Source organism: Molossus molossus, unplaced genomic scaffold (genome assembly GCF_014108415.1).
Source record: "Molossus molossus isolate mMolMol1 unplaced genomic scaffold, mMolMol1.p scaffold_m16_p_21, whole genome shotgun sequence".
NCBI lineage: Eukaryota > Metazoa > Chordata > Mammalia > Chiroptera > Molossidae > Molossus > Molossus molossus.
In genome coordinates, this window is record NW_023425357.1 from 48,744,977 (window position 1) to 48,758,802 (window position 13,826).

Below are 13,826 nucleotides of genomic sequence, written 5' to 3' on the forward strand. Positions count from 1 at the left end.
GGGTGGGTCACTCTCTCCTATCTGGGTCACCCTCCCCTCTCTGGGTCACCCTCCCCTCTCTGGGTGGGTCACTCTCTCCTCTCTGGGTCACCCTCCCCTCTCTGGGTCACCCTCCCCTCTCTGGGTGGGTCACTCTCTCCTCTCTGGGTCACCCTCTCCTCTCTGGGTCACCCTCCCCTCTCTGGGTCACTCTCTCCTCTCTGGGTCACCCTCCCCTCTCTGGGTCACCCTCCCCTCTCTGGGTCACCCTCCCCTCTCTGGGTGGGTCACTCTCTCCTCTCTGGGTCACCCTCCCCTCTCTGGGTCACCCTCCCCTCTCTGGGTCACTCTCTCCTCTCTGGGTCACCCTCCCCTCTCTGGGTCACCCTCCCCTCTCTGGGTCACTCTCTCCTCTCTGGGTCACTCTCTCCTCTCTGGGTCACCCTCCCCTCTCTGGGTCACTCTCTCCTCTCTGGGTCACCCTCCCCTCTCTGGGTCACCCTCCCCTCTCTGGGTCACCCTTCCCTCTCTGGGTCACCCTCCCCTCTGGGTCACCCTCCCCTCTGGGTCACCCTGGAGGGCCCAGCAGGACCAGACCCCTGGCAGCTCCGCGGAGGCCTGCCGATGGCAAGATGTGCCTGGAATGAGGAGCCCAGCAGTGGGCCCTGCCCCCAGCCCCTGGTCGTGTCCCCTCTGTCACTGCCCTGTGCTCCTCTCCTCCTTCCGTCAGCGGGCACACGACACGGGTACGACACGTCAGCTTCCTCCTCTCGAAGGGAGCCCCAGCCTTATGAACAGTTATCTGACTCTTTCCCTTATTTGGGGAGGGGAACAGATGAAGCACCCCCTCTTCTTCCTCTACCATCACCAACACTGACCGTCCCTAAAGGCCACCTCCTCCACAGCCCACCCCACCCCACCCTGTCTGTAGATCGAGGGGCCAGTGGTGAATTCCACAAGGCCTTTGGGGGTAGCCAACCCCAAGACAGGGATCCTTTGAGGGTGGAGGGGGAGGCCCTGAACCCCTTTGGTTCTCAGCCGGGGTCCCACTTGCCAGTTCTGGGAAGGACAGCAAGAGGCTCCCAGCAGTGCCCCGGCCGGTGTGGCTCAGTGGTAGAGCGTCGGCCCGCGGACCAATGAGTCAAGGGTTCGATTCCCGTCAAGGGCACGAGCCTCGGCTGTGGTTCGTCCCCGGCCCTAGTCGGGTTCTGCGGGAGGCAGCCAGTCGATGTCTCTCTCTCTCTTTCTTTCTCTCTGTCCCCCTCTCTCCCCCTCCCTCCCACTCTATCTGATGATAAACAGAAAATTATCCTCGGGTGAGGATTGAAAAAGAGCCCACTCAGCACACACTGCCCTGCACGGACGTCTGATGTCGGCAAACGGCAAAGCACAGATGTCTGCGGAGGCAGATTCCAGAGCGCGTGGACGTTTGTTTCTGTAAACGTGCCCTCGCCCTGGATGGACAATGCCCTGCCGACTGCCCCAGCAGCCTGGTCCTAGTCTCGGGACGCACACCTGGCCTCCTGCTCTGTCTGGCTTCTCAATCGCAGGTTTAAGATGCTCAATGATGAGAACTCCAGCCACCTCCTGTATTTTAACTGCGCTCTGAGGTGGTTTGCCCTGAGAATGGACGTCCTCATGAACATGGTCACCTTCATCGTGGCCTTGCTGGTGACCCTGAGTTTCGTCTCGATCAGCGCTTCCTCCAAAGGCTTGTCATTGTCCTACATTATCCAGGTACCACCGGGGTCAGGGTGGGCTTGGCCTGGAGGCTCCCACACAGAGTGCGCGAGGGAGGGCGGACCGGACAGAAAACCACCTCCAGTGGGTTCCAGCGGCGGGGACGTCCGGCCCGAGGGCTGTGTGGGGCCCATGAAATCAGTACCGGCTAACACCGCACACCTCACCCAACTAGCCTGACCAAACAAAGCAGGCTAATTTTTTAAAATTTTTATTTTTTTAATTATTTTTGTTACAGATGTTTCTCCTTTTTCCCCCACTGACACCCTCCTCCCGATCCATCCCCCATCCCCACCCCGTCCCCAGCATTGTTATCTATGTTCATGGTTACACATGCATGCCTATAAGTTCTGTGGTTTATCTCTTCCCCCTCAACACCTCCTCTTCTGGGGTTTGTCAGTCTGTACCCTACTTCCATATCTCTGGGTCTATTTTGTTTATTAGCTTGTTTTGTTCATTATATTCCACAAAAAAAGTAAGATCATGTGATATTTGACTTTCTCTGCTTGACTTGTTTCACTTAGGATAATACTCTCCCGGTCCCTCCACGTCGTCTCAAAGGATAAGAGATCTTTCTTTCTTACAGCTGCATAGTACTCCACTGTGTACATGTACCACAGCTTTTTCATCCACTCATCTGCTGATGGACACTTGGGCTGTTTCCAGATCTTAGCTATTGTAAATAGTGCTTATAGCAGGCTGATTTTTAAGTTAATAATTTTGTATGGCCTGTGAATGACATTATAATTACCCAAATGGCCCTTGGCAGAATAAAGGTTCCCCGTCCCTGCTGGGTTCACATCATTCAAAGGTCTGGTGGTTGCGTTGGCTTCAGGCACGGGTGGATCGTGGCCTCTGGCGTGTCCTCCTCCTGTGACCACTCTCATCATGGTTGTGGTGACCCGCAGCTTCTGAGGGCCTGTGGAAGGAAGAAGGCAGGAGACGAACCCTTCCTGCTCACTGCACAGAAGCCCTGGGTACACTCTGACTGGATCAGAACTCACTCGTGGCTAGTGGGGTCCGGACCGTTGGTTTAGGCCAAGAGGTGGCGTCACACCCTATCCTACCCCCGAGGCACACTGCTGCCCCCGTGGGAGAGGGAAAAGGGTCCCGGAGAGACAGCCATGGTATGTGTCCCTGGCAAATCGTCACAGACTTCACTTTTTGGTTGCCTTGGTTCCTTTCTCTTGAAAAATGATAATAGTGAATCGCATGTCATTGACTGTGTCTCGGATACTGTCCTCAATCCTTTAACATAAACGAATGTGTTTATCTCCACAATAGCCGTAGGAGATGGGCACGACCATCATCCCTATTCTACAGGGGAGGAGGCTGGGACCAGAGAGCCCTGCCCAGGATCACACACCTGTCTGAGAGCCAGGATTTGAACCCCGGCCAGATGGGTCTGACCCTCCTTCCCTGATTCACGCCTGGTGTTTTTCTCTCTGGAAGCTTTTCCCGATGCCCTCCTCCTCGGTGCTCGGAGTGGCGGAGGGTGGTCTGTCGGTCAAGTTGGAAACAATGTCTCCTCTCCTGTGGCTGTTTCTCTTTCTGTGACTCGCCTTGGGCGGGCTCCGAGTTACGCCCCAACAGCACCTTGTTCCCTGTCTTTGACCCCGCGCTCCTGTTCTGGTCTGCGCGTCTTTGCCCCGGGACTCCTCCTTGGCGTTGCCATTCGGCTGTCTCTCGACTTGGGAGTGTGGCTGTCATAATTCATGTGCTCAATTCCCACCAACTCTTTCTCAGTGGATTTTAGAAGAAGCGTTTTTAATGGGTGCCTATATGTTTTTGAATCTCTCTGCATCTATTAGAGGTCCCCCTCCTTCCTAAACTGTCCTCTCTCCCGTGATATCTGTTTTCTCCCGGGTCCGTTCTTTGTCTACCTGGTCCCCGCTCTCCTGTGCTGTTGGCTGTTTGCATGGTTCTCGTCTATTTGCATTTGAGGGGGAGGGGCCGGGTGGGGACTTGGGGTTCCTCTGCCTTGGCACAAGCCGATGGGAGTTGGTGACTGAGGGTGGGTGGGCAAGGCTTCTCCACGGGCTTCACTTTGAGAAAACAGCCAGGAGGCTGGCTTCAGGCACCCGCGTGCTCGACTTAAAAGGGTTTTGTCTAGGGTACTATTCCGGGAGCCCCTTTATTCTGGGCGCCCCTTCATTCCCAGGTAGTTCACTCAATTTCTTTAGAGAAGTATGTGTGCGCATGTGCATGTGCATGTGCGTGGCGTGTGTGTGAGTGTATGTGTGTGTGTGTGGCGTGTGTGTGTGTGCGTGCATGGTGTGTGTGTGCGTGCGTGCGTGTGCGTGCATGGTGTGTGCGCGCGTGCATGTGTGCGTGTGCGTGCATGGTGTGTGTGTATGTGCATGTGTGTGTGCGTGCATGCATGTGCGTGGCGTGTGCATGCGCGTCACTGGCCTAGGGTCCAGCTGCCTGTGGTGGGGAGGAACAGGAGGGAGGGGGTAATGGGCCCAGGAGAGCTGTCTATAGACAGACTGTTAATTAGCTTCTCTGTGGGCCCCTCTCACATGGGGCCTCCGTTCTGCCGGACCCACGGCCCTGGAAGCCCGGCAGGACATTCTATGGAAACGCCCTCACCCTCCTGCCAGCTTCCAGAAATGTGTGACTCTCTCGTGCAAGGACACCTCTTCCCAACCGCCTTGCTGTCCGAGGCTTCTCTTCTGGAACTATCATTTTAATGTGTTTGGGGAGGAGGAACAAAAACACATTCTCAGGGCTCTACCTTAAGTGGGAACACTGGGTTTTCCTCGTTGATGGATGTTTTCATTTGTGGTCGCCTAGTAAGATACAGAACAGATGATGTTGAATAGATTCCTTCCTTACTCCACGCAAAACAGCTTTCCTCGGCTGAGGTCACGCTTCTGAGGGGTACCAGCAGCTTCCCAAGAGATTGTTTGCAAACATCCCTGTGAGGTGGGGGAAGCGTCTGCACACACTGAGGCACTGGGGCACTGGGCCCCTCTAGAAAGCACAAACTCCACAATATGGGCTGTCCCCTGAGGACAGAGGAGGCTCCCCAGGTGGATGGGAAACCGGTGAAGAATAAGGACACTGGTTGGGTTTAGGACCCAGCCCGGCCACCCAGGATGGTCTCAAGACCCTTAATTACACCTGCAAAGATCCTTTTCCAAGGGAGGTAACATTCACAGGTCCCAGGGATGCCGATGTGGACATAGCTTTTGGGGGATCACCATTCACCCAGCCTGAATACAAGTGCTTACACTCAACTCTAGGGTCGGCATCTGGGGGATCCTGGCCCGAGGTGGGTGACCTTATCAAGCCACACCCCCCAGTCTGGGCCTAGATTTTCTCATGTTGGAAGCAAGCAAATGGGCTTGGTGGCTTTCCTCGAACTCTGATCATTCCTGATGCCTCTTGGCTGTGGGTGGGGTAAAGCAGGGAGGGCAACGAGGTGCAGGGGCCCCCAGGGGGTAGGCAGGGGGCAGATACCAGCAGTCTGCAGGCTGGGAGAGCCCCGCTCACAGCCCTTGTGTCAAACCAGGAGGCGGTGACCAGGTGGTGCTGGGGTGTGCTGGCTGTCACCATCTGGAGATCCTGGGAAACTTAGTTACCGTTTGTTTCTAAATACAAAGGAAATGTTTAAAGGAGAAAACACCCAACAGGAGGAGCCTCACTTCCGGGCACTTGGCTGGGAACCTGCCCACTGTGTGTGTGGCCCTGAGTGGGGCCCGAGGGGACTTTGCTGGGCTGTCCCTGAAGGCAGGAAGGGGCCTGACCGGGGCTTGCCCCTCTGCCACAGCTCAGCGGGCTGCTGCAGGTGTGCGTGCGGACAGGAACGGAGACCCAGGCCAAGTTCACCTCCGTGGAGCTGCTCAGGGGGTACATTTCGGTAAGAAATGAGCGCAAGCCAGTTAATTCCGGCAGAACCCATGTGAGCGTTTGATCTTTCTACCTGGGAGAGGGATCTTCGTAAAAACCGAACTCTGACCACAGCCTCTCCTCTTAAAACCCGTATTTACAACACAACCCTGAGTCCTGGTGTTGAGAGAGGTCCCTTTCCAAAAACACGTTCCCTGAGGCTGTTTCTGCGCAGAAAAGATAATTTGGTGGCTCACCTTAGATGCTCTTCTGTAAAAACCTTTATGCTCAATTTACAAATTCTGCTAGTCTTTGAAAGGAAGTCTAGCCAATCGGAGCAATCACTTTTAAAGGCCCCTGAATAGCATTTGGCCACTTAAAACACTTAATTAAACACTTTAAAGCATTTAAAACTGCATTTTAAAATGTAATCGATAACATTTCTTTTTTAAGTACCCTGATTATCTGATTTAACAAATAAGCCCTCCTGAGGTTATACACATCTAAAAATATAGATTTATGTAACCCACTTATGGCTTTGAGTTTGCCTAAAATCCCAATGCTATATATAAATCCAAATGCTATACATAAACAGTAGGCTTTTAACTTAAAATCATTTTTAAATAAACTGTTCGATTGTGATTTTAAATTAGAATCACAAGACCGAATATTATTAATATTATGAAACTTTAAAACTCCAGGTATGCAGATTCCTTAAACGAAAAATGTTCCTGTTACAATGTTGCTTCTGTGAAATACTTTTACTATTAATTCTAAATCTTCCGTGGGTTAAAAATAGTCACTGTCCACAAATACAGTTGTTTTCTTGGCTAACTGTGGTCGCTCATTGACCAGAAATTCGGGCTGGTTGGCCACCCCACTGGGGCACATGGGAGCCCTATTTCCCGTCGCTAAAGGGGGTTCTTAACCCCAGAGGAGGGGTTGGTCCGGTAAGGCAGCCACGCTGCTCTACCCTTAATTACACTGCGCATTTCGTGGGCTTTTTGGAATTTAAATGTCCTTTCCACGGAATTCGCAAGACCTCTGAACCGACACCCGCGTTCCCGTCACCTTCCTGCTCCGGCACCGGGGTGACTCCTGCAGATGCAGGGGCTGTCTGGGCACATTCTGCCCGTCTCGAAGCCGGGCCTGCAGGTGCTGCCCAGCTTGCAGGGCACGCGGCCGACAGTGACCAGCCCACAGGCCCTGCCTGCGGCAGCTGTCCCTTGCAGTCATCATCTCACTAAGCTTCAGCCTCGCCAAGGTTCTCTCTGTTCCTCCCAGTGCACAACTGTGTTCTGGCCTCAGGGCACCACTACCCACTCTGCCTGGAAGGCGCCAGACTCCATCTCCTGGCAGCCCGCCGGCCACCTCCCAGCATTCCAGGTCCCCTTCAGTCACTGTCATTGCGCCCACCCCCTCGAACCCACATTCTTCTCCAGCCCTCTGCTTCATTGTCTTCATCTCGATGTCTTTTCTTCTTCTTTTTTTTAAATCCTCAGCCGAGGACATTTTTGCCTTTATCTTCAGATACAGCAGGAGGGAAAGATGGAGGGAGAGAGAGAGAAACATCGATGTGAGAGAGACACATCGAGTGGTCGCCACCCACACGACCTCAACCAGGGCCGGGGACAAACTGCAACCGAGGTAGTGCCCTTAGCGGGAACCGAACCCAGGACTCTCTGGTCCGCAGGTCGACGCTCTAACCGCGGAGCCAAACCGGCCAGGGCTTCTCTTCTTCATTCTCTCTCTTTCCCACCGGACCGAGTCTCATGAGTGCCGGGGCCTAACTGGTCTAGCCGACCACGAACCCGGGGACCTAGAACTGTGCGCGTGAATGAGCGGAATGAATGGGAACGCGAGGGAGTCCCAACCCGTCGTCGGTTCTCCTGCTTTTCAGACCTGTGTCCCCGAATGCACTCAGCCGCTCAAAGCGGGGCCCTGTCCCCAGGACTGGCCCAGCCGTGGGGAGATCACATTCAGAGACTACCGGATGAGATACAGGGACAACACTCCCCTCGTGCTCGACGGGCTGAACGTGAACATCCCGAGCGGGCAGACGGTCGGGATCGTGGGAAGGACGGGCTCTGGTGAGGACGGCGGCCGTGTTTCCGCCGGGCGTTTTCTCTGCATTCGCTCGGGGTCTGCGGGCTCAGCGGCTAGGGCGGCGTGGCGGGCCGCAGGCTGGCCCAGCTTCTCCTCGCATCTCCTTCCTGTAAACTAGGGTTTCGGGGCAAGCGGGCGTGTGGAGTTGGAAGCAAACACACATTCAGTTTTGAGTCAGTTAAAGGAGAGTCATCCTGGTGAAACGAGACCCACAGGATGAGCCCTGTGCAAATAGCCACGGTGTGGAGGGGAGGGTCAGCGTGTGGGGGCTGCCGACCGCCCCCCAGGGTGAGCCCTTCCTGTCGGCAGGACCCTCACAGAGCTCTGTCGCTGCGTGAACCCCCCCCCCCATCAGATACGTGGATATGACGGAAGCACAAACTGGCCTTTGACTTGTTCTGGCTCGTCCTGTCCCCAGGCAAGTCGTCGCTGGGAATGGCCCTGTTCCGCCTGGTGGAGCCCGCCGGCGGCACCATCCTCATTGACGACGTGGACATCTGCACGATCGGCCTGGAGGACCTCAGAGCCAAGCTGACTGTGATCCCCCAGGACCCTGTCCTGTTTGTAGGTACAGTAAGGTAGCTGTTTCTGATCGCTGCATTCCTCTCTCGGGACAGTGCAATCAGACCGACCAGGAGCTCTGGGGGGCGCCGGGGCGTGGCTGGTCTGGGCCGCCCCCCTGAGGGAGCAGCGTGCCGAGGGGCTGGCACCGGCTCCCCAGGGAGGCCCAGCGAGGGGCGGAGAACCAGGGCCCTGAGCGGCACTTGTGCCCACTCAACACCACGGCTAGTAGCAAGATGCTTACACCTGGGGCGAGCAGACATCCTGGGTGGCACAGGTTTGAGCCTCGGTGTCCGCATTTTATCAGGTGTACCAACAGCCCCTCTCAAAAGTGCCCGGTTTGTGCACTGAAACAAGTGGCTATCCGACGGAGGCCGCTGTGCGTGGCCAAGTGTGACAGACAAGGAGCAGTAGCGTTGCAGCTTCTGCAGGGTGTAAGATCCCAGGTGCAGGCCCAAGGACAAAGCCGGGCTCTCCCTTGGTCCCATGAGTGGCGGACCCTCTCCTGAGAGGGATATCGCTCCCACTGAGCAGCAGGGGCCCTATTCACATTGTATGAAAAACACATCCCCCGTGGAGACGCACCCCCACAGATGCCCTCCGGGAGCCTGGAACTGCAGTAGCTGGTGCTTCTGACGGCAGAGTGAACGCAATGGCCCGCCACGCTGCTCCCTCGCCCTTCCTCCCTGCTGAGAACCTGCAGACGGTCCAAGGCACTCGGCTGCCCATGGCCGCTGAGAGGACCGCGGGTCTTCCTGAGCGCCTAGCGGGGTGCTCTCTGGGCGGGCTTCTCTGTATTCCACCTCGGTGGTCTCTGCTCCACCACGGAGTTGTGGGTCCTTCGTCTCTTGACCTGAGGCTGGTGTTTCATGGGCCCTCATCCCGGGATAAGTGAGCACTGCCCAGGGAGCCACTGGGTCATAGCACCTCCTGTCCCCACCATGTGCTACAGAAAACCTGCTCCCTGGACCTCTCGCCTCAGAAATGAGCTCCCTGTCCTTCCGTCATTGCAGGTACAACTTGGACCCCTTCGAGAGCCACACGGATGAGATGCTCTGGCGGGCTCTGGAGAGAACGTGCATGAGAGACACAGTAGGTCTTGGGGGCTTGTCCGGGACGTCTCTTTGGCACTCGTGCCCCGGGCACCTGGCCCAGGGTCAGACTCGATGAGTACTGGGCCAGCATTTGGCCAAGGCTACTTGTTGACCCCCCCATGTCAGAAGACACAAGCCTTGTTTACGTGTTATGATTAGAAGCAACAATCGATACAATTTATCAGGTCTCTGCAAGGATTCAGCCAAGACCTGCACATGTATCAGGGCCTTGGTTCTGACCACAGCCCTCGGAGGCTGGTACACCGACCTCCTTCTTTAGAGACGGGAAATGAAGGCTCAGGGAAGTGACAGGTGCAGGCTAGCGCATGGCAGAATGGAGGCTCGAACCCATGTCCACCTGACTCAGAGCCCAGGGAGTGCCCCAGTGCTCTGCCCATAGCCTCACTGCCTTTGGGAACTATAAGGACAGGAAGGTGAGGGGTGGGTGAGGCCTCCAGGAGGGGCGGGGCCTGCTCTGGGAGGGGCGGGCCTGCTCTGAGAGGGGTGGGGCCTGCTCTGGGAGAGGCGGGGCCTGCTCCAGGAGGGGCGGGGCCTGCTCTGGGAGAGGCGGGGCCTGCTCCAGGAGGGGCGGGCCTGCTCCAGGAGGGGCGGGGCTGCTCTGGGAGTGGCAGGCAGGCAGGTTGGAGTGGACCTGACCCTGTGACTGGGCTCCACAGGGGAGTGTGGCCACCTCTGCAGCCCACAGGGGACCCCCTCCCCCCCCCCGCCCAGGACTGGTACCCAGGTGAGCGTGTCCCATGCCGTTTTGACTTGTCATGCTGGATAAACCAGACCGTCTTACCTTTCCTGATGACTAGAAAACTGTCCCCTCCTCCTCTATTTTGTCCATGCAAACAGGGGCCCCGGAAGCCGTTTATACTAGTTTGCGTTTCTCTGGGCCCATCTGTGCATCGCTGGTGTTCTTCTGTCGAGGTGCCAGTGGGTTAGAAATCACACTGTGATTCTAAATGATGAATGTCCGCCCACTCCCGGCCTTTCCTGGTGCCGTTCGCGGTGTTGAAAGGATCGTTGTTTTGCACTTTCTTCCCCGCAGGAACATAAAGCCAGCTGAGGAATGCGACAGGAGGGGGGCAATCGATGTAAGTGGCACAGAACAATTTCATAGATCATCGGCACAAATGCGGCATTCTCTGTTCTGTAGATAATGAAGCTCCCAGAGAAACTGCAAGCCGAAGTGGCAGAGAACGGGGAGAACTTCTCGGTGGGGGAGCGGCAGCTGCTCTGCATGGCCCGGGCCCTGCTCCGCGATTCGAAAGTAAGGACGCAGCAGGGAAAGGCGGTGGTCGAACCCTGCGCACTTCCCGCCGCGCCTCGGCTCCGTCGGGGAGAGGCCTGTCTTTGTCTGTCAGCAGAGAGAGCGATTGCGCCACTTAAAAACCGATCGCTGTTCCTTAAGACAAAGTTGTGAGACGTAGAAACTGAAGAGTAACAGCCATTTGCGGCAGCAGCACCTGCCTCTCCGGGGTCTCGTCCTGGGGCGCGGTCTCGCTTTGGTCTCTCTGTCTCCCTGAGTGGTTCGAGGCTGAGAAATCGCCCCCTCGACTTCTCCCCTTCGTCCCTGAACGATTCTTCATCAGAGGAGTCCCCAGGCCACTCACAAAAGCGAGCATCTGAGAATGGCAAAATGTGTGCTCATTCTTCTTAGCGACTCGGACGTCCTTGCTTGCTGGTTTCAGGGAAGAGGTCGCTGGTGCTTTCGGAACCTCACGCCCCGAACCCTGATCGCAGTGTAACGGTGGCGTGGGCTCCCCAGGAAAGGGCGACAGCCGGCCCTCGGCCAGACTGCTAAGCTGTTTTGTGTTGTTTCTGCATTTCATGCTCTTAATGAGGTGTAACCCCCTTTTACCCACAAGGAAACAAACAGAGCCGGGGGGGAAATTCAGGAATTAAGCCAAGGTCAAGCAGAGTGGGCACTGAGCTGCGGCCCTCTGACTGGTGGACCCGCACGGTGGGTGGCAGAACGGTGCCCCCTGGCCCCCCAGGACATCCACGTCCTGACACGGGAAACCTGTGACTGTGTTACCTTGCCTGGGAAAGTGCTTTGCCCATTCGACTCCATCGAGGGTTTTGAGACGAGGTCACCCCGAATGACTCGGGTAGGCCCAGGTCTTTCTCACAAGGAGGCAGCAGAGCCGGGCAGACGAGATCTGACCACGGAAGTGGAGATTCGAGCAATGCCAGGGAGGGGCCACGGGCCGCACGCGCAGGCAGCATCTAGAAGCTGCACACTGCAAGGGACCGGTTCCTCCCCTCGAGCCTGCAACAGGAATCCAGCCCTGACAGTACTTTGACATTGGGACTATGTCGTTCCAGAGCCATGAGATAATCAACTCATGTGGTTTTAAGCCTCTGAATTTGATACAGCAACAACGGGAAGCTAATGTGCGTTACATTGCATGCCGACTCGTGTTAGCATGCAACACGAGTAGATAATCCTGGGTGCTGCTTCCTACCAGTTTGCAGGATTAGAATAAAACACTTAGAAAGAGGAGTAAAGATTATACAGCCTTGTTCCCCAGCTAGTCCCTCTAAAGAAGATGAAGGAAGTGGTGTGATGTAACTTTTATGTTGCCATTGTTTTTCTAACTTTTGGAAATGAATACACAGTTCATTACTTTTTAGCCCTTCTCCTTTTAAAAATGAAAGAATGAATGAATGAATGAATGAATGAATGAAGCTAAGATTATACGTTTTCCTCTAGGTACAGCTTTGGCTTACTGTGACTTTTGCAACATTTCTTCCTCAACAGATCATTCTCCTTGATGAAGCCACTGCCTCCATGGACCCCAAGACTGACAGCCTTGTTCAGAGAACCATCAAAGATGCCTTCGAAGGCTGCACAGTGCTGACCATCGCCCACCGCCTCAACACGGTCCTGAACTGCGACCTCGTCCTGGTCATGGAAAATGGGAAGGTACAGGAAGCCATTGGGGTCACCTGGCTTCAGAGCTTTGGGTTCTATGGTGGGTGGGCATTTTCTGACCACTTCCGCTCTTCTCTGACTTTCAGGTGGTTGAGTTCGACAAGCCCGAAGTCCTTGCTGAGAAGCCAGACTCTGCGTTTGCGATGTTACTAGCAGCAGAAAACAAAGTTCGATTATAAAGGTCCCGGTGCATTTTAGAGGAGAAGGAGACGTTGCATGGGCCTGCAGGAGGGCTGTCATCCCCACAGGCAGCCCTGGTCACCGTCCCTCCCACCCCTGACCCAGGCTGAGCCGAGCAGAGGTCGCTTCCCTGCCTCCCCTGGTGCCTGCCCCCCAACCTCACTTGGCGGGCCTGGGGCTGGTGGTGGTAACAGAGGCAGATGGAGCTAGCGGGCCCCTCACCTCCTGAAACCCCAAGGGTCCCCCGTGTGTCCTTATCAATACCACCCTATTCCTGAAAAATAGTAAGACGGCTCCTGCCTTGTGGTCAGGAGGGGAAGGAGCCGAGATTCTTCCCGCTTAACTTCTATCCACATGTATTTTGAGTGTCTGATGAGCAGTAACCACAGGGTCTGTAGCACAAAAGATTGATTCCAGTGTTTGGCGGAAATCCTTTTTTTTTTTTTTTTAAATCATATTGTAATGTTCCAGTTGATCTATTAGAATAACCAAGAAAGCAAAAGGTTGGCGTTTCCCGATACATGACATTTTTATATCTTCTCTGTTGGTCATTAAAATGCAGCAGGAAATTGAACTACCCAGAAATGTTGCTTTGAAATGTTCTTACTGGAGGTACTGTGGCTTCTGTGCTGTTTCCTGTCACAGACCCTGGCGGCTTTCTCCTGGGGCTCAGCCCTAACCCCACAGCGTCCCCAAGAAAAGGCTCCCCTCCCACTTCCAGCTTCACTGTGACGGAGGCAGGGGACACAGAGCCCCGGCAGCCCGGAGTGTGAGCTGCCAGTTCACGGTGACATTGGAAAAAACCCGCCAGGAAATCTGATGGGCACTTGGGACGCGTTTGCCCAGGGCCCGCCCGCAGTCTGGCTGTTTCTGGTTCCTTAGGACTGAGGGCCCCAGGGAAGCTTCCTGGCCTCGTCTCCCGTCTCCTGCCAGGCTGTGCCCGGCGAGGCTCAGGGCAGTGACGGGCCAGCAGGGCTTCCGGTCCACACCTCCAACCCTCCCCATTCCTAGTCTCGGTCAGACTCCTCCCCTCCTTCCCAAGACGGAAGAAGACCTGCTGGCACCGCGAGCACTCAGCGGAGGGCGTGAGCCTGTGGCCCCAGAGTGGACTCATTCAGACACGGACCGGAGCCCGGGAGTGCCCAGCCCTGCCCGGCCACAGGGCTATGTCCCTGAGGACAAGGCTCAGCTCTGCGGCAGACTGGCCACCGGCCAGCACCTCCAGGGCCGGGCTGAGGCCTGTGCCTCCGTCAGATGGCCCCCCAGCTGTCCCGGCCGAGCGGTGGGGTCTGCAGGACCAGGGGGGAGCAGGTAGACCTCCGGGGTGGAGTGGGAAGGCCCAGGTGAAGGCAGGGAGGCCAGCCGCTGTCAGCAGAGGGTGCACACCA

General features: G+C 56.0%; 1 protein-coding gene across 1 annotated transcript in view; it reads left to right on the plus strand.

The window, feature by feature from the left end:
- ABCC12 (ATP binding cassette subfamily C member 12) overlaps nt 1-12,437 on the plus strand; it is a 50,245-nt gene extending 37,808 nt beyond the window's left edge. The window contains exons 22-29 of the mRNA XM_036275463.1: nt 1,560-1,716; nt 5,495-5,584; nt 7,454-7,643; nt 8,078-8,237; nt 9,234-9,312; nt 10,477-10,590; nt 12,085-12,249; nt 12,345-12,437. Of these exons, the coding sequence (XP_036131356.1) occupies nt 1,560-1,716; nt 5,495-5,584; nt 7,454-7,643; nt 8,078-8,237; nt 9,234-9,312; nt 10,477-10,590; nt 12,085-12,249; nt 12,345-12,437 (1,048 nt within the window). The remainder of the gene's footprint in view (nt 1-1,559; nt 1,717-5,494; nt 5,585-7,453; nt 7,644-8,077; nt 8,238-9,233; nt 9,313-10,476; nt 10,591-12,084; nt 12,250-12,344) is intronic.
- The last annotated feature ends 1,389 nt before the right edge of the window (nt 12,438-13,826 follow it).